The 19,787-nt window shown below is 37.9% G+C and overlaps 1 protein-coding gene across 1 annotated transcript in view; it reads right to left on the reverse strand.

Annotated features, from left to right (window-relative positions):
• Positions 1–14,965: 14,965 nt before the first annotated feature.
• The window catches only part of PRTG (protogenin), a 134,090-nt gene continuing 129,268 nt past the window's right edge, over positions 14,966–19,787 (reverse strand). The window contains exons 17-19 of the mRNA XM_012555090.2: positions 18,873–19,023; positions 16,451–16,555; positions 14,966–15,947 (exon numbers count right to left, since the gene is read on the reverse strand). Of these exons, the coding sequence (XP_012410544.1) occupies positions 15,543–15,947; positions 16,451–16,555; positions 18,873–19,023 (661 nt within the window). The 3' untranslated portion in view covers positions 14,966–15,542. The remainder of the gene's footprint in view (positions 15,948–16,450; positions 16,556–18,872; positions 19,024–19,787) is intronic.

Below are 19,787 nucleotides of genomic sequence, written 5' to 3' on the forward strand. Positions count from 1 at the left end.
ACCTTAGTCCTGAAGGTGACATCTTTGCTTTTTAACACTTTAAAGAGGTCTTTTGCAGCAGATTTTCCCGATGCAATGAATCATTTGATTTCTTGACTGCTGCTTCCATGGCCGTTGATTGTGCATCCAAGTAAAATGAAATCCTTGACAACTTCAATCTTTTCTCTGCTTATCATGATGTTGCTTATTGGTTCAGTTGTGACGATTTTTGTTTTACGTTGAGATGTAATCCACATTGAAGGCTGTAGTCTTTGATTTTCATCAATAAGAGCTTCAAGTCCTCTTCACTTTCAGCAAGCAAGGTTGTGTCGTCTGCATGTCACACGCTGTCAGTGATACCTGATACCGCGTTCTTCTTCTATATTCCAGCTTCTTGGATTATTTGTTCAGCATACAGACTGAATAAGTATGGTGAAAGGATTCAACCCTGACGCACACCTTTCCTGACTTTAAACCATGCAATGTCCCCTTGTTCTCTGTGAACAACTGCCTCTTGGTCTAAGTACAGGTTCCTCATGAGCACAATTAAGTGTTCTGGAATTCCCATTCTTTATAGTGTTATCCCTAATTTGTCATGATCCACATAGTCAAATGCCTTTGCACAGTCAATAAAACACAGGTAAACATCTTTCTGGTATTCTCTGCTTTCAGCTAGGATCCATCTGACATCAGCAATGATATCCCTGGTTCCACATCCTCTTCTGAATCCAGCTTGAATTTCTGGTAGCTTCTTGTCGATGTACTGCTGCAACTGCTTTTGAATGATCTTCAGCAAAATTTCACTTGTGTGTGATATTAATGATATTGTTTGATAACTTCTGTATTCTGTTGGATCACCCTTTCTTTGGAATAGGCATAAATATGGATCTCTTCCAGTCGGTTGGCCAGGTAGCTGTCTTCCAAATTTCTTGGCATAGACAAATGAGCACTTCCAGCACTGCATCCATTTGTTGAAACATCTCGATTGGTATGCATCAATTCCTGGAGCCCTGTTTATCACAAATGTCTTCAGTGCAGTTTGGACTTCTTCCATCAGTACCATTGGTTCCTGATCTTGTGCTACCTCCTGAAATGGCTGAACATCAACCAATTCTTTTTGGTACAGTGATGTGTATTCCTTCCATCTTTTGATGCTTCCTGTGTCATTTAATATTTTCCCCCATAGAATCCTTCACTACTGCAACTCGAGGCTTGAATTTTTGCTTCAATTCTTTCAGCTTGAGAAATGCCGAGTGTGTTCTTCTCTTTTGGTTTTCTAACTCCAGGTCTTTGCACATGTCATTATGATACTTTGTCTTCTCGAGCTGCCCTTTGAAATCTTCTGTTCAGCTCTTTTACTTCATTTTTTCCTTTTGCTTTAGCTACTCAACGTTCAAGAACAACTTTCAGAGTCTATTTCTGATAGCTCGATGAAATTTTATCACATGCACCCTTGAGTAACTATCACCAAAATCAAGATACTTAACCATTCCATCACCACAAAACTCCCTCATGACAAGACTTTCCTGTGTTACCCCTTTATAACCACATCCATACCCTCCTCCCACCTAGCCCCTGGCAGCTACTAATCCATTCAGCATTTCTATGTTATTTCGTGAATGTTATGTAAATGGTACCATGCAGTATATATCCTTTTGAGGTTGGGCTTTTTCAGGCAGCATAGTATCCTTGAGCTTCATCCAAATGATTGCGTATATCAATAGTTTGTTCCTTTTTATTACTGAGTAGTATTCCAAAGTATGGATGTACCAGTTTGTTTAACCATTCACTCAATGAAGGACATTTGGTTAGTTTCTACTTTTTGGTTATTACAAATAAAATTGCGATGAACACTTATATGTAAGTTCCTGAGTGAAAGTAAGTCTTTCTTTCTGGGGATAAGTGCCCAAGAGTACTATTGCAGGGTCATATTAAAAAACAAAACACCAAACCCATTGCCGTTGAGTCAGTTCCGCCTCAGAGCGACCCTATAGGACAGAGTAGAACTGCCCCATAAGGTTTCCAAGGAGTGCCTAGTGGATTCAAACTGCCAACCTTTTGGTTAGCAGCCGTAGCTCTTAACCACTATGCCACCAGGGTTTCCACAGGGTCATACAGTAAGTCCTTTTTTAGTTTTGAAAGGAATTGTCAAACTATTTTTCAGAGTGTAGAGTGCTCTTTCTAAAACACAAATCTCATCACGTCACCACTTTACATAAAACTCTTCAATAGCTTCTCACTGCTATTTTAATTAAGGGTAGCTTTTGTGTGTGTGTGCGTATCATGGACTGCCAACCCTATATTTCTTTCTCTTTTTCCAGACCCATCCTATACACTCTCCTTGCTTTTGTGCTTACCAGTCTTCTATAAATTCTGCCCAGTTGACCATTATTCTCCCGTCACATGAACTTTGCAAATGCTGTTTCCTCTTCTTGGAACAGTCTTCTCCCTGATCCTAGTTGAATGAACTCAATCTCTACTTTCCATCCTCAAGCATTACTTCCACAGGGAAGCCTCCCTCTAGTGCACGTCAGGTTACTTTTGTTTCATGTTCCTTCCCTTCATCACTTCTCTGTTTCAAATTACATTTTTTGTGAATATCTGATTAAATTCCATCTTAACCTCCAGACTCTGAAATCCATGAGTGCAAGGAGCGTGTTGATTTTTGCTCATTCCTATCTGGCACATAGAAGGTGCTCAATAAATATTTTTTGAATGAGTGAATAGATGATATACTGGCAAAGAATTCAGTGCCGATGTCTTAACATTCTATAACTTTATTTAGACATTATTCATTTAAGATATATTAACTACTAATCATGTTCCAGGCAATCTACTAAGCAATAAATTATAGCCAAATATCAGGTTCATACAAATTTTACATGAATATATTTTGAAATATACATTATTTCAGACCAAGACTTATTTTCTAAATATTTCTAGTGGATAAATATTGAAAAATAACTTAAATGATTAATGGGTCACTTGTAATTATTTTAACATATTAAGGAAGTTTACAAGAAAGGGACAAACTTCTATGTAGCTCTCAACTCTGATCACTGTTTGTCCTTTGAAATTGACATACCCTCTACAATCAGTAACAAAAGATTTGCACCTAATATCACCATTATAAGAAGGTCTATGGTATTTTTCCTGAGGCAGCATGGTAAAAAACATTCATGGCTGCAACATCTTGTTTTAAGTGACTTATCTCCAGTGAGGCACCTGTATTTGATCTTTGATCCTAAAGACATAGTAAGTCACATATTTCTTACTTGACAGCTGGTGAAAGCAATATGGCAAAGTAAAATGGGACTTTTGCTTTTTTTTTTACACAGCCAATGGGGAAAGAGGCAGATTTTTTCAGGATATAAATACTGCCAACATAGGCAGACTGCAACACTGTGGGCGCCTGAGAAATTTTTTAAGAACATGTGGGAACAAGCAAGATGTGTGCGTATTTGTGAACGAAACACAGCAAGGCAGGACTACCTAGGAGACATGACAAGTCCTGGTGCTAAAAGAACAACCTGTAAACAATTGGCATTTTATGAAATCTCTTTTAAAAGACAGGAAATGCGCCAATTTTAAACCTTTCTGATTTGCATGTATGTTAGGAGGGGAAGAAGGGGAAAAGGGAGACAAAATAACGATAACTTTGTGCAGTGATATTCCTTTGAGTCCCGTTTTTTGTACACTCACTGTTCAATGCAGATATAATATACATACCACAAAACTCACCATTATAAAGTATGTAATTCAGTCGTTTTTAGTATATTCATGGAGTTGTGCAACCAGCACCACTATCTTACCCCAGAACATTTTCATACTCCAAAAAGAAACGTGTGTCTGTTAGCAGTCGCTCCCTACTCCACCACCACCCCATCATCCCTCAGTCTCTGGCAACCGCTAATCCACTTCCTGTCTCTATGGATTGCATATTCTGGACATTTCATCTACGTGAACTCAGACAATACGTGCCTGGTTTCTTTCACTTACCATAAAGTTCTCAAGGTCCATCCACATTGTATGTGTATCAATACTTTCTTCCTTTTTATGACTGAATAATATTTCATTGTATGGATATAGAAACACATTCACTTTTTAAATTGTGAAATATTTAAAAATTTATAAAAGTGCAAAAAACAATATACTCAACGTGTACAATTCACTGGTTTTTAGTATATTCAGAGTTGTGAAAATATCACAATCATCTATTTTAGAACATTTTCATAAGCTCAAAAAAACTCCAAACCCATTAGCAGTCATTTCCCGTTTTCTCCAAGTCCCTCAGTCCTGTGTAACCACAAATCTACTTTCTGTCTCTACGGATTTGCCTATTCTGGAAATTTCACGTAAATGGAATCATACAATATACGGCCTTTTGTGACTGGCTTCTTTTGCTCAACATGTTTTCTAAATTCATCCATGTTTCTGCATGTTAACAGTACTTCCTTCCTTTTTGCAGCTGAATATCCATTGGATACACCACCATTTCATTCACTCATTCAGTTGACGGACATTTGGGTTGTTTCCACTTTCTGGCTATTACGAATAATTCTGCTATGAATATGCATGTAGAAGTTTTGGATGAACATATATTATCATTTCTCTTGGGTATACACCTAGGAGTGAAATTGCTCAAACGTTAACGATTGTGAGGATGGCAAAGGACTGGGCAGTGTCTCGTTCTGCTGTACATAGAGTTGCTATGAGTTGGAACCAACCTGACAGCATCTAACAACGACATGGTAACTCTATGTTTAACTTTTTGAGGAACTACCAAACTTTTCCACAGCAGCTGGACCATCATGCCAGCAATGTAGGAGACTTCCAATTTCTTCTCAGCTTCATAAACACTTGTTATTATCTCTTTCTTTGATTACAGCTAGCCACTGGTTAAGGAATGGTATTCACTGTAGTTTTTATTTGCTTTTCCACCTCATCACTGCTTCTTGCTTCTCATATCTTCCTTGTGGATTCCATTTCCTTCTTCCTAAAGTATACCTTCTATTGTTCGTTTATCAAGGGTGTGTAAGTGGTAAATTCTCCCAACCTTTGTCTAGAAATACCTTTATTTAACCCTAACATTTAAATGATAATTTATCTGGTTATAGAATTCCGTATTGATAGTTATTTTCCTTTGTGATGTGTTGAAGATATTCCATCGTCTTCTTGCTTCATTTATTGTCATTGAGAAATCTTCTTAGTATAATCTATATAATCCTTTTTCTCTACCTGCTTTGAAGTCCTTCTCTTTGTCTTTGATGTTCTGTAGTTTTATTACAATGCCTCCTGGTGGGGATTGATTTTTATACTTCTAGCTTGAAATTTTTGCTTCTTGAATCTGAAGATTTATGGCTTTCACCAATTCTTTAGCATTTTCTATTTGAATACTGCCTCATTCTCTTAAGTCTTTGAATGTCTGTCAGATGTATGTTGAATCTTCTCATCCTATTCTGTTTGTTTACATGTTTCATATTTCCTGTTTATCTTTCTGTGCTGCATTTTGAATAATTTCCTCATATATAAAAGTTTTAGAATAAATTTTCCACTGTTTGATACGCTATTTTTAACAGATTTTCAAGAATTCAATGACTGTTTTTTGTTTTTACTTCTGGAAATTATATTCTTCTAATCTACTTTTTCAAAATAAAACTTTTTCTCTTATGTGTGAATTCTTTTATTTTCTTCATAGTTAACACAACGTAATTTCAAAAAATTGCTGCCCTGATTTTCAGTTCCAATTTCATTCCTCAAACCTAGATATTTAACATTTTTTCTTAAGAATTCAGCTATGTGTTAAAAGAATTATTTGTGTCATATTTTATCTGGTATTTCTAGATGTTTTTATTGGGAGGGTTTTCAGGATTTTCTTAGCCTTTTTTTCTTTATAGCATTAATTAAAAAAAAAAACTGAATTAGAATAGAACTATGTCTATCTGGACAAGCCCATAGCTTTTAGGCTACCTATTATTTAGTTCTTGAGGTGAGCAACCATCTACTGGAATGGGAATTAATTGTTATTTCCTTGCTTCTATTTAGTAAATATCTGATATAAACAATTCTTAGGTGCCTTAAATAGGCTCTCTTCCCACTCTTGGGAATCATCCCATCCCAGGATATGAAAGGCATCATTCTATGAATTGAACATTTTTGTTCTCCATTCCCCAAAAAAAAAACTGAAGAGAAAAAGAAAGTTCTTTTTAACTAAGGAAAATTTTATTTAAACTGTGCAATCAATCATTATTTAGACAGCAGTTTCATAAACATTTTGGCATTTAAACTTTTATTCATTTTTGGCATGACCTGTAGGTAGTATATAAACTACCATGGGGAGCGGGAAGCACTAGGTAATAGTTACTGTGATGCTAGCAAAAGAAAACAAACCCACATTATTAAGCAAAATATGTTTTAAAAAGACATTAAAAAGGTACATTCAAAATCAAGGCAAACATTTGCTTTCCTCATGCCATGAAGTTCACAGAGCTGATCCCCTGAGTCAAGTATAAAATTAATACAGCTCAGCTCTACAGTCCATTAGCAAGTTGGCCAATGCTGCCCTTACAAGAAAGCGGTATACAGAGTGAAAGGATCCAGAACACCCATAATACAAAATAATCTAACTGGCTCCCACACTTTCATTTAATTCACATCTTTGAAGAAAATAGAAAAAAAATCACACACATACACATAACATTTGTCGAACAACATCAATGAACAGACAAACTTTCTTAATATATGTTCTCTACTCTAAGGATAGGCTAAGGCAATGTGTGTGTATTCAGGCTTTCCAAGTTTCTATCAAAGGCTCAAGTTGCTAACCATCAGTGATCATTTTCATTTGGAAACAAAATGGATATCCAGAATGTGGTAACAGGAAGCAGACTATTTTAAGGTAAATATTTTCAATATATTTATTTTTAAAGACAGTTCTATAGAAAAATAAACTTCTGTAGCATAAATTTTTAAAGTTTTTAAGTCTGGGCTATGTCTACAGATCATGAACCACTTACAAGATATAAACTTGAGTAAACCTGCAAAGGTGTTCAGAATTGTATGGATAATACTAAGAGTGATATTTGATGCTGCAAGAAAAAGTTAGGGAAAATATTTCCTTTCTCTAAGAAAAAGAGAACAATCATATAATTCTTCCCAGCAAGCCTTTACAGGGAGACTTGAATATATTAGAATTCAGTGCCAGTAGGCATTGACATTGCTAATGTCAGATGGATCTTGGCTGAAAGCAGAGAATACCAGAAAGATGTTAACCTGAGTTTTATCGACTATGCAAAGGCATTCGACTGTGTGGATCATGACAAATTATGGATAACATTGTGAAGAATGGGAATTCCAGAACACTTAATTGTGCTCATGAGGAACCTGTACACAGACCAAAAAGCACTCATTCGAACAGAACAAGGGGATACTGTGTGGCTTAAAATCAGGAAAGTGTGCATCAGGGTTGCATCCTTTCAACACACTTACTCAATCTGTACTCTGAGCAAATAATCCAAGAAGCTGGAATATATGAAGAAGAACGAGGCATCAGGATTGGAGGAAGACTCATTAACAACCTGTGATATGCAGATGACACAATCTTGCTTGCTGAAAGTGAAGAGAACTTGAAGTACTTACTAAAGAAGATTAAAGACTACAGCCTTCAGTATGGATTACACCTCAACGTAAAGAAAACAAAAATCCTGACAACTGGACCAGTAAGCAACATCATGATAAATGGAGAAAAGATTGAAGTTGTCAAGGATTTCATTTTACTTGGATCCACAATCAACACCCGTGGAAGCAGCAGTCGAGAAATCAAAAGACACACTGCATTGGGCAAATGTGCTACAAAAGATCTCTTGAAAGTGTCAAGCAAAGATGTCACTTAGAGGACTAAGGTGCACCTGACCCAAGCCCTGGTGTTTTCAACCGCCTCATATGCGTACGAAAGCTGGACAGTGAATAAGGAAGACCAAAGAAGAACTGATACACTTGAATTATGGTGTTGGCAAAGAATACTGAATATACCACGGACTGCCAGAAGAAGGAACAAATCTACCTTGGAAGAAGTACGGCCAGAAAGCTCCTTAGAAGCAAGGATGGTGATGTTCAGTCTCATGTACATTGGACATGTTATCAGAAGGGACCAGTCCCTGAAGAAGGACATCACGCTTATTAAAGTAAAGGGGTCAGTAAAAAAGAGGAAAACCCTCAATGAGATGGACTGACACAGTGGCTGCAACAATAGGCTCAAACACAGCAACCATCGTGAGGATGGCTCGGGACTGGGCAGCGTTTTGTTCTGTTCTACACAGAGTCGCCACAAGCTGGAACTGACTCGACAGCACCTAACAACAACAACAGATGTTGTCCTATATGAAATTCATTGCGAATAGTTCACAGAAATGTTAAAATGATCCATAATCTTGAAAAAGTAGATGTTAGGGAAGAATCCTCTAAATGTACTTTCCACTCATCTACTTCTCTGGGGAACTCTGACTTCTCTCCTTCAATCTTTAAAAGCTATCAGAAAACGCGTGGTTTAAACTGTGTTAAGATAATTTCACATTTAGTACTCTCAAAACTGCCAATAAATTCCCCTGTTGTCCTCTTATGAATCTACCCACATTACAGATGAGTGGTTAAATCCCAGGATGTATCGTCTACCAACCACTTCTTCTATTAGTTGTTTTGTGCATGTACAGGAAATACTTGTTTTTTTTTAAATTTTAGCATAAGCAAAATATAATCGGAAAGGCTGATCTATAAAGGAAAAAATCTGTAAGTTATGTTTCACAGCCTTATAGAAATGACTTTTGGATTATAATTCTTTATAACTGAATTTTTCTTTTGAATTTTCGAAGTAGTATTGCTTAGTCTTGCACAACAACCCCGTGTGGTAGTCTACTCATTTTGTGGTTTAAGAAGGTACAAAGTAGGCTAAGAACTTTCCTACCAAGCAGCTCTCAAAATGGCCAAGGACTACAATTTAGGTATTCCAACACCCAGCCTTATGTATGTTTCAGTAGATGATTCTCCCTCAACTTTGCTTCCTCTTAATGTGAATCATTAATTAGCTTGTATTCATATGAAAACTACTGACTCGTCAGATCTAGAAAGGAAGTATACTGATTACACATCTAGCCTTTTCCAGTTAATAAATTCCTATTTGGATATAACGACAACACATAAAAATTACAAAAGATAAAGTCTAATTCTGAGGATTTAGTGTAATAAGAAAATGCCTGTAGAGATGAGGGCCCCAGAAACCACGCCTATTTCATTTCTAATGTGCTCTAGGTACAAGCATCAGTCTTCCGACAATTTTAGCTGACAGAAATTAAAAGTCCTGAAGGAGGAAATAGGGAGGTTAGGAGACAACAAGGGATGAGTTATGGCCGAGTACCTCCTAAATTCCTCTTGTAAAGAAATGGATTTAGCTAAGAGAGTTCTCTCTGTTGGTTGGTTACTACACTGTGGACAGGATGGGTTGAGACGATCGGGTCTTCATAAATACAGAAAAACACAGTCATATATCCACAGGCCTACAGTGGAAGGCACTATGAACCTAGGTAATTACATATTTCTCAGCTGAAGCAAAATCCTTCTTTGAAAAGCATATCACTGTGGAAATCCTATAAGCTTTGGAGTCGAATCACCTTGTGTTTCTATTTTGACTACGCCATCTTTGGCAAGTTGGCCACTCTAAATCTCAGTTTCCTCATCTCTAAAACGAGATAATACTTGCTCTGCAGAGTGTAGCAGTTTGCACAGATAATGCATGTGCTTGGCACACGGCAGATATTCAGAAAATGGTACAATCCCATCTTACAGACTAGAAAATGACAAAATGACACACTCTTATCCTTACTCAAAATATCATCCTGGTCTCCACCCCACACTGAAGAAAGCTTTATCTCTTCAGTTGAAGAAATGCTGAAAATTAAGGTAGAATTAGAAACTGTTCTTCAAAACAGAAAAAGGGCTTCACTCGAAATGATCCAGGAATTAGAAAACAACTTGAGCTTTGGAATCTAAAGCTTCATAGGAAAAAGGACAATTGAAATCAAAGAAGAAATGAACAATAAGAAAAGAATTTTCTTAGGAGATGCACACACTGATGAAGTAAGTGGAGGTTCTTGCTGAGGATGATGGAAAATCTGGGGGTTCCAATACCCAAACCCAAATATTCAGTGCCTGGTGAAGCTGAAGAGATACACCCCATCTAAACGGCAGAAAGGCTGCATGTTGCAAATGGGATTTTAAAAGAAAACTAAGAATAAATGTGAGCATGGTCCTGTGCATCTACTCTGAGTCTCTATATTTTGAAGTCTTCTCCTCAATCCTTCCCCACAACATAATCACTTCAGAAAAAAAGGAGAAAGGTTAACTATAATATGAACAGTTTTTAAATTTTTTTGATAAAATCCCATAAAGCTAGAGGTAATTATTTAGGAAACTTTCTGTTAAGACATAGAATTGAGATGTTTCTTTACAAAGCACATATTTAAAATGTTTAAAGCTGAATTTACTAGTTCATTGTTTTTGCAGTGTTTTATAGAGAATGTTTAATGTATACATTTGAGAGGCAACAAGCCAAGGTTTTCATGGCTTTGAAATTTTAAAGATCCCCAAGAGGTACAGGACCTCAGACTTCCAATCTCTGGAATGCTATGGTTACTTCATGGGGATTGGAATTCCATAAAAACAATGCGTCTGTGGGTACACAAAATAACGGCCACCCAAAGACGTCCATGTCTTAATCCCTGGAGCCTGTGAATATGTAACCTTACATGGCAAAAGGGACTTTGCAAATATGACTAAGGATCTTGGGATGGGGAGATTATCCTGGATTACCCAGGTGAGCCCAATCTAATCCTAGGAGTTCTGAAAATTAGACTCATGGGGTCAGAGAAAGAAGTGAGATGAAGGAAGCAGGGCCAGTGAAACACCACTCTGCTGGCTTTGAAGATGGGGAAAGGGGACAGCTGCTCTACAAGTAGGAAAAGGCCAGGAAGTGAATTCTCCCCTAGAGCCTCCAGAAGGAACGCAGCCTCACTGACCCCTGAATTTTAGTCCAGTGAGACCTGTCAGACTTCTGACCCACACTGCTGTAAGGCAGAAAGTCTTTGTTGTTTTAAGCCTTTAAGTTTGCGGTAATTTGTTACAGCAGCAATAGGAAAATAATACAGTATCTGTCTGATAAAAATGCAAGACTGTCACCTTAACTGTAAACACCCTCGAAGGCTTCACAAGGGGAACTGTCTGAGATGATGAAAGCCTGCAGACACACACAGCATTAGCCTGTGATCTTATGTCCGGAGCGTAAATCACTTAACACAGGATTCTACCGTTACGTTTTCCTAAACATCAGTAAAATTCACAATCAGACAACAGTTGTGTATGTTGATCTCCAGAACCCTCTAATCTGTGCTCACAGCCCACAAAAATTATTCTGACTTTTAAACAAAAGCAATTTTATCAGAGGCCCATGTGGCAAATTGGCAGGAACAAAGTCTGCAAAATATGTTTAGTTTTAGAAAGGTCATGACTTTTTCTTCCTGACATTCAATATTCAAAAATGACACTTAATGAAACATAAACGTATGTAAGTGAACCACTACATCCACTGCTGAAGTGAAATCACATCTGTGTATACTTGCATTAAAAAAAGTGATACCTTCAATTCCGTATTTTTGCAACACACTCTGAATTGTTCCCAAAGATGTCTTCGTATAGACTTGGATAAGAACAACCATCCTGAGTTCTCATCCATGAGCAAGTTTCTGGCAGAAATCCTTAACAAAGTCAAGGCAAACCCATACAAATCAGTGTCACTCTTCCCAGTGACAGCAATGCTTCCAGTTAAAGCGAAGGCAAATTAATAATATAGCATTTCATTGTGGGTCTGATTTCCTTGATGTGCCAAAGCTGGCTTTTTAAAGTCACTTAGTGGATAAAGTTGTGTTTTTATTCTTAGGCTAATCAAAATATAAAATTCCAAAGTTCTTGAAAAAAGATTTTTGCTTCATCCAGGGTTCCAATAAAGTTTGAAATACCAGTTTATGGACAACTTTAAAGAGTCCATCTATTAGAGTCCGATTATACAGTGATATAATTTGTTTGCCTGTTATATCCCTGTTGCTCCCAGGAGGCCTCAAGCCTTCTGTGTTAACCAGGGAATGTTTTAAGCAGGAAGAAGAGTGTACTGGTTAATTCAGAGGTTACCATAATGTTCTGCAATGGAAAAGTCTGCTGGTATTTCTGTTGACAACTCAAAGTGCTTAGGAAAGTATCACTCTACATTTGGCAAAAACATCCTGTAAATGAATCAGCAGATTTAATGGAACGTCCCGATGTAGTACACTATTCATATACAGACTGGGTTCTGGAGAGGCATATTTGGTTAACATAAAAACAAGAAACAACAGTTTTAATGTACATCTAAATTTGCCTATATGTGGAGGTAACCTTAAATATCTTTGGTTTATTTTCTTTTTTAATTTGCTGATAAAAAGTACTTGAATAAAAACACTGATAAATACCAATATAACTGTATTGCTTTTAATTATGTAAACTCAGCCTTTGATATCTTTTGCTACTAAAGCTAGATCCCCTATCAGCTTCTAAATAAATTTATTGCAAATCTGCTCATCTGTATTTATAGGCTAACCTCTATCTTTCAGTGATCTTTGGTATGAAAATACTGATAAGCAGTATCTTGTAATATTTGGCATAAAAATGAAATGCACCTATCAGTACTTACAGCAAATAAGTCTTTGGAAGAGGAGATAGTTACCATTTGCATATTAGCCCCTTTGGAGTGAAATATCACGAAGCAATATCGCTGTGAGAGATGAGTGACAACCTTCACATTCTGGTTACAAATTTTATACTGAAGACTTCAAAGAAGCTTGCTCTAGCCAAGTAGAAAGAAGCCTTTGCTGTACACTAAATATCTTATTTGATGAGACCAACATATATCTCTTTGGTGAAAAGATTTTTTTTTTCTCTCCAACAAGTAGTTTCAACAATTTAAAAATACTCTAATACTGTATAGTCGAAGATTTACTCGCTGAAGAAAAAAAAATTACACTTGAAATTCTTTGGAACTATCTGCTGGTAAAGAAACTATTACAACTTATTTTAAATGCTCTGGTAACAATAAGGTAGTTAGAATTACTAGTCTAATTAACTACGACAATCAGTATAAACCCTATTGCTTTGGGTTAGTAACTACTTGTATAAGCTTCATACCTACAGATGTCTCTAGTTAATTCAATTTTGGGGGAAAATAATATTCAAATTTTCACTTTCTACTGAAAAGTCTTTGGTAACAGGATTATTATGAAAAGGTCTGTATAAGAACAAAATGAAAAGGTGAAAAATATACTGGTAAATAATTAGCAAATAGTTATAGCCTAAAGATCTACAGTTACTATGGGCCTATCCATCAAAAAACAATCAAAATACTTTCCTCGAGGACTTCAGATCATCTTTTCAGGCTTTAAAACTATTCAAATTCATACAGTCCCAGACACATCTTCCATAACCATGATGGATGATGTTTCACCTTCAAAAATTAATTTGTTTGCCTTTTAACGAAAGTTGCAAAAATAAAATGATCTCAATGTACCCCTTAATTTTAGACACTGATAAAAGTTGGCCCCACATACTTCTACTTACAAACCAAAAAAAACGCCATACCCTGTCAATTTGCCCATGCTTCCATGAGGCAGCTCAAAAGTAACAAAATGTTCCCTGAGTACAGGAAAAACTAACACTAGAATAACTTTAAAAGGAGGTAGTATAGAACAGGAGCTATAAAGGCAGGAGCAGCATTTTTCCCTTGCCCTCAGATTGTTCACCTAAAGCTCTGCTTTTCGTTTTGCCATGGAGCCCATCCTTGGGGAACTGAATGGGGGTCTTTGAAGTCAGTTCCGAAGTGGCTGCTGGCACTTAGCGCCGGTCTGCTTCTGAACACGTCCAGTTTGGCACAAACTACAGAACAATCCAGAAAATGTTTTGTCTTCAGTCACCGGGAGAGGAGATGATAGAGTGGGACTGACATCCTGTAATGTTCTTTTCATTTTAGAATACCATTCAACAGGCCCCCTCCTATGAAGAACAGTTCTGAGGAAGCCTCATTAAGATCCATGTTGAAGTGAGGCTCAAGAGTAATTTCCGGATAATCTGTAAAAAGAGTCTTTTTTTAAAGGATATGGGCTCCCTCTCCACATCACACCTTCAGTTCCTTATTCTCGTGTGCTGCTCGGCACATAGTAGGTGCTGTCTTAAGACTGAGAGAAGGCCTGTATTATGTTGCTGAGTAAACAGTTGGCTGATTTCAAACCAGCACGAGGATTAACTCACTCCTGGAGTCAGCACTCCTTGTTCACAGCACTGACACTGAAGGAAAAGGAAATGCAGACACCAAATTCTCTTAAGAACTCAAGACCACACAACAGGTAGGGAGGTAAGAGGTCTGAATACTTATCCCTGAACCAAACCTGCACTAAAAAAAACAAAGCCACTACGGTAAGAAAACGTCCATCTAAATAATTACTGATAAATTCCAAGAAACTCTTAAGGCAACTTTTGTGTACTCTTGTCCCAAACAACTTCATGAATATTAAAAAAGTATAAGGCAAAGAATTTCATAATATATACTGGAAGGCACTGTTAGCGTGATAACCTCAAGTTCATTTTACTGTCTACTGTCGTATTTATCTTTATTCTTAATATTTTATGAAATTTCTTCACCCCTCTAAGCCAAGCTGGGATTAAAAACAAAAAAGCCCTAACCCATTATCTTTAAAAAACCCATTTTCTGCCTGGAGTTTTGTAACTAACGCTGGCAACGCTGAGGAAACTAGACAGCACAGCCTGTGGCCGAGCGCCAGCCAGAAGGGAGGCAGGAAAGGCACGCTCGTGGCAGGCTGAGCTCTGTGATACCGCAGTGAGCACTTCAGGCTCCGACGCCCAAAACATAAAGGGCTTTTAGCAATATCAGTCCCACTTTCTCTCTCCTCCGTGGTTTACAGTCCTCACAGTCAGAGGAGTTACACCGTCCGAACCATGCAGGTGTCACAGGTTCTTTTTAAAAAATCAGAGCTTCAGATAAACATTCGTCCTCATCTACCTATATGACTCCTCTGATCAAACGCATTACGTATTACACATACAGCAATGAAAACAAAACGCTACTAGGAAGTATCATCGGTTACGTAGCTGAGACACACCAAACCAACAAACGAGGTAACAATGTTGTCTTCAGGGTCTGCCATTTGGCAAACTGAGGTAGACGGTCAGCAAAGGGGCTTTCCAAAGTCTTCCCTTTGCTCCAGTGACATATTTTATAATCCAGTCAGAGATCCTGACTGTCCATTCACATTGCTGACAATGAAACATTCAAAATATGTGAGTTAAAAAAAAAAAAAAACACATTCAATAAAGTCTGAAATACCCAGTAAGACATCAAGATTTTCACCAAAGGCTTTGGTTCCCTGTTCATTGTCCTTCGAACAGACTCACAGGTGACAATACCTGAACGTGGCTGTCTAGATGGGAAACTCATTTCTATGAAAGCACAGCGTGGTGGACGGTGGCTGGGGGACTGCAGAGGAAGTCGGCTCGGCCCCTGAGGGCCCTGCAGGCTCTTCACACCGGCTCACTGCGGGACCCCCACCTGAATCGCTGCCAGGGAAGGGATGAGAGGTCGGGGGTGTGGAACTCATGACTGAGGACAGGTGTATCTCATCATTGGACTCGTGGGAAAACCTTCCAGAATCCCCAGTCTCGTGACTGCCTTCACTATTGGCTGAGTGCTCAGTATCAGCCGCAGCACCGAAGGGCCTGGGGAAGCTGGTGGTCTGACTGGGGCGGCCGGAAGAGTCTTCGTCACTGATTAACACAGTAGTACCTGGCTGGTAAAAGCAGACAGCTGGAGAAAATCTTCTTTGAGGCTAAGCAAAAATACAGAAAACGCTGTCAGTGACGTTTATCAGTGATGATACTGTGCTCCCAGAAAACAGTAAATCTCGTTGTATATATCCTATGTATCCTGAGACAGCAAACTGTCCCAGTATGTGGAGAAAGGTCATCATTATGAATGGATTTTGTGGGTCAGTGGTCCCCCACAGACGAGTAGGGCATGTCAGAATTACCCGGGGCAAAGGAAGTGTCAAAAATAAAGCTGCTTCAGTGATTTTGACAAAGGTCCTGCCCCATTCCTTTTTCCACTGTCGCCCCCCCACCTCCACGTGAAAACCAGTTCTGATTACTATTCTAATCCTCAGTTCAGTGGTCACTCATGGTTCCCCAAAGAGTCAGGTCCCAAAGTAATAAAACCATAGCCAGTAAGAACCAAGAAATTACAGTAAAGCATTGATTTACATTTTCCTCTCTTTCTGACAATCATGTCATATACCGTGAACTGCCAGAGCTATTTCTCATGTAGGCTGGTTACCTGCTCAACTTTCATCTTCTTAGAGTCTTGGAAAAAAAGCCACTTTTTCTTAGAGTTGTTTTTAATTATAGGGCCATAGCTATTAATTATCAGATCAGTTCCTCCCTGCGGAGATAAAAGGAGAAAATGTAAATATCTTGGTATTATAGATTTCAGTTTATCACAAGCAGTACACAACATTTTTAAATGTTGAAAGAAAAAAGATCAAAGACATCACTGTTTTTTTCACACAAGCAACACACAACAAATCTGTTACTGATCAAATGATACACTAAGATTATTTTTAAGAAAGATAAATATGCTGAAGTATTTGGGATAAAATGTAATGATTCCAATAACTTATTTTCAAATGTACAGCAAACAGAGAGATAAACATATATGACAACATATTAACAATTATTTGGGTATTCATCAAATTATTCTTTCAACCTTTCTGTATGTTTGAAAAACTAAAAAAGTAATTGGGGAGAAAAAACTGTACAAAGTTCACATATGTTCAATGAAAGTAGCAATAAATGGAAGGTCAACTTGTAGGATAATCACTTCCTAAGGGAACTGAGGGACCAGCCCCTGGAGAAGGACACCATGCTTGGTAAAACGTAGGGTCCTCAATGAGATGGACTGACACAGTGGCTGCAACAATGGGCTCAAGCATAACAACGATTGTGAGGATGGCGCAGGACCAGGTAGCGTTTCGGTCTGGTGTACACAGGGTTGCTATGAGTCGAAATTGACTTGACAGCACCTAACAAAAACAACAGAACTGAAGGTTTGGCCTCCAATCTTGCTTCAGGCCTCCACTTCCCTCTGCCTCCTTCTTTCACTTTAGATTCTCCCTCTTTTGTCCAAGTTTCCTCCCCACTCTGCTTCTCTCTATCCTTTCTCATGTCCACTTCCAAGCTAGTATTAACAGAACCACAGTATATTTTAGTACTTTGTATGCTTACTTACTATGCTCCATAGGGTTTTCAATGGCTGATTTTTCAGAAGTCGACTGCCAGGACTTTCTTCTGAGGTGCCTCTGGGTGGACTCAAACCTCCAACCTTTCAGTTAGCAGCTGAGCACATTAACTGCACCACCCAGGAACACTACGGAGCACAGTTCTACTCTGACACACACCGGGTCACTATTTAAAAGTTTTAGCTACTAATGTTTTAAGATTAATTTGAGATAAGTTGAAAGGTTTCATTTGTATTAGAAAATAAAAGCTAACTTACAAAAAAAAAAAAGGCAACAGGAGTTGTAAAACTCAATGATTATTTACCCATAACACAGATACAGCATACAGCACTGTGTTAGATGTAAGTAGAGTACATGTGTTAAATATAATCGGATAAAATTTAATATCAAAATTGCCTCAAATTGTTATATTTTTATCATTCTAAATTTTAGGGCAGAGTTGAGAAAAATAATTTCTAGCAGGGTTTGGCAAAAGTTTTCTATAAAAGGCCAGATAGTAAATATTTTAGGCTTTGCAGGCCACATACCTTCTCTGTCTCATTTTCTTCTCTTCTTCTTTTTTTTGACAGCTTTTTAAAAATGTAAAAACGACTCTTAACTCGGGGTGGCCATAGGAAAACAGGCTGTGGGCTGGCCAGGCGCAGTCTGAGGACACCTGACTGACAGCACATCGAACTTGATTTGTCCTTCATCTCACACAGGGTCTCTCCGTCTTTTCCCCAACACCACCCTTTACTTGAACTGTCGTAGGGGGTGAGTTTATTACGGCAGCATCCTGGCTTGCTCGCAAAAAAAAAGTTTGGAAGCTGTATGATAATGCACATTATGTAATGCTGCAACGTGACCAAAAATAACTTGTAGCTGGAGTTCATAATGCCTATCGCTGTACTATTACTACCTCCACTGCAAAGGACACGAGTAATACCTCCCAGTGACATTTCCTTACTATGTCCCACTTCCTCAGGCCAGAAAGCGAAGGATTTTGAGGCATCTATTTAGATACTCCATATTTTAAAAATATCCTTCACACCTGGGCTGTTCTGAAGGTCCATTCAGTTAAACATCAACCAAACCAAGTATAAAGTGGATTAATAAAAAACTGTATACCCAGTAAATACAGGTAGTCCAAATTATAGTAAATACAGAGTAATGACCACAGCGTTCTTATTTAGGACACCTTAGTACCATACAATGCCATCGATGTGAATGCATGCTACCTTCTCATTTTTTTTCCTGTATCTCTGTCATCCTTTGGCTCTTCTGTTCTTTCTCTGTCCCCATCTTCTTCTCCTCAGATATTTTATGTGAGGAAGGATCTGGGTGAAATTGCTTTATATTTCATTAAATGGAGTACAGATGTAATACAGTCAACAGATTTTTTCTGGTAAGTAAATTTTACATATAAAGGGAAGACGAACGCAGAGGATTATGCAGCAAAATCAGTCTCTCGGCTCAGAGTACCTTTGCATCAATGAAGCTGCTGGGCGCTACCATGGGCACTGAGGAGTCTTCACTCTCTACAGCTCCTTCCAAGCTCTTTCCCACTTCGCCAGCACCAATACGAGGTAACTGCTGAGTTCCATTCTGTGCAGTCTTGGAAGCAGACGATTTCCTGAAATACAGTCGAGTAAAGAAATCTCAATTCACAGTTGACACAGGCAAATATACCAAATCTGGCCTATGACGACAACTTTGTAATCACGGGGTCCTTTAATGCATGCTTCTCAAAAATCTCTAGGCAGACTATTGGATTTTAACTCCAACTCACCACTGCAAACTTCTATGATTCGAGGAGTCTTTATTTTTTTGCCTCAATTTCTGCTTATATAAAATTACTTTTTACAAACACTTAACAAAACTTCAATTGTTTACAAAGTGCTATTATTTATCACTGTTACTTATAATTTGTGCAAAAATCATACTTTTTTATCTACATTTTTCCCATTGGGTCTGCAGACTATCGTACTAACAAAACAACTTCCTTGCCAATTAATGACAGTAAATTTACAGTAGCTGTTCTGTAAGATTTGTTGTTGCTGTCAGCTGCTGCTGAGTTGGCCTTTGACTCACAACGACCCCATGCACAATGGGATCAGACCATTGTGATCCACAGGGTTTTCCCTCCTCAGCAAGATTTAGGCACACTAAAGCAATGCTCATAAACATCTTATAAAAATTCTTGAAGTGAGAAATGTGGACAGTAAAACTGAGCCATTTCAATATACAAAAAGATGGTTAGAACTCCTTCATAAGTATGTTTCCAAGTACGTTTCTTGTACAAGTACCAAACGCTTATAAACACTTAATAATCTATGCTAATTGAGGAAGACCAGTGATGGGGATTGCCTAAAAACAGTATGTATTTAACTTTGTTTT

This window comes from Trichechus manatus, unplaced genomic scaffold (genome assembly GCF_000243295.1).
Source record: "Trichechus manatus latirostris isolate Lorelei unplaced genomic scaffold, TriManLat1.0 scaffold00030, whole genome shotgun sequence".
NCBI lineage: Eukaryota > Metazoa > Chordata > Mammalia > Sirenia > Trichechidae > Trichechus > Trichechus manatus.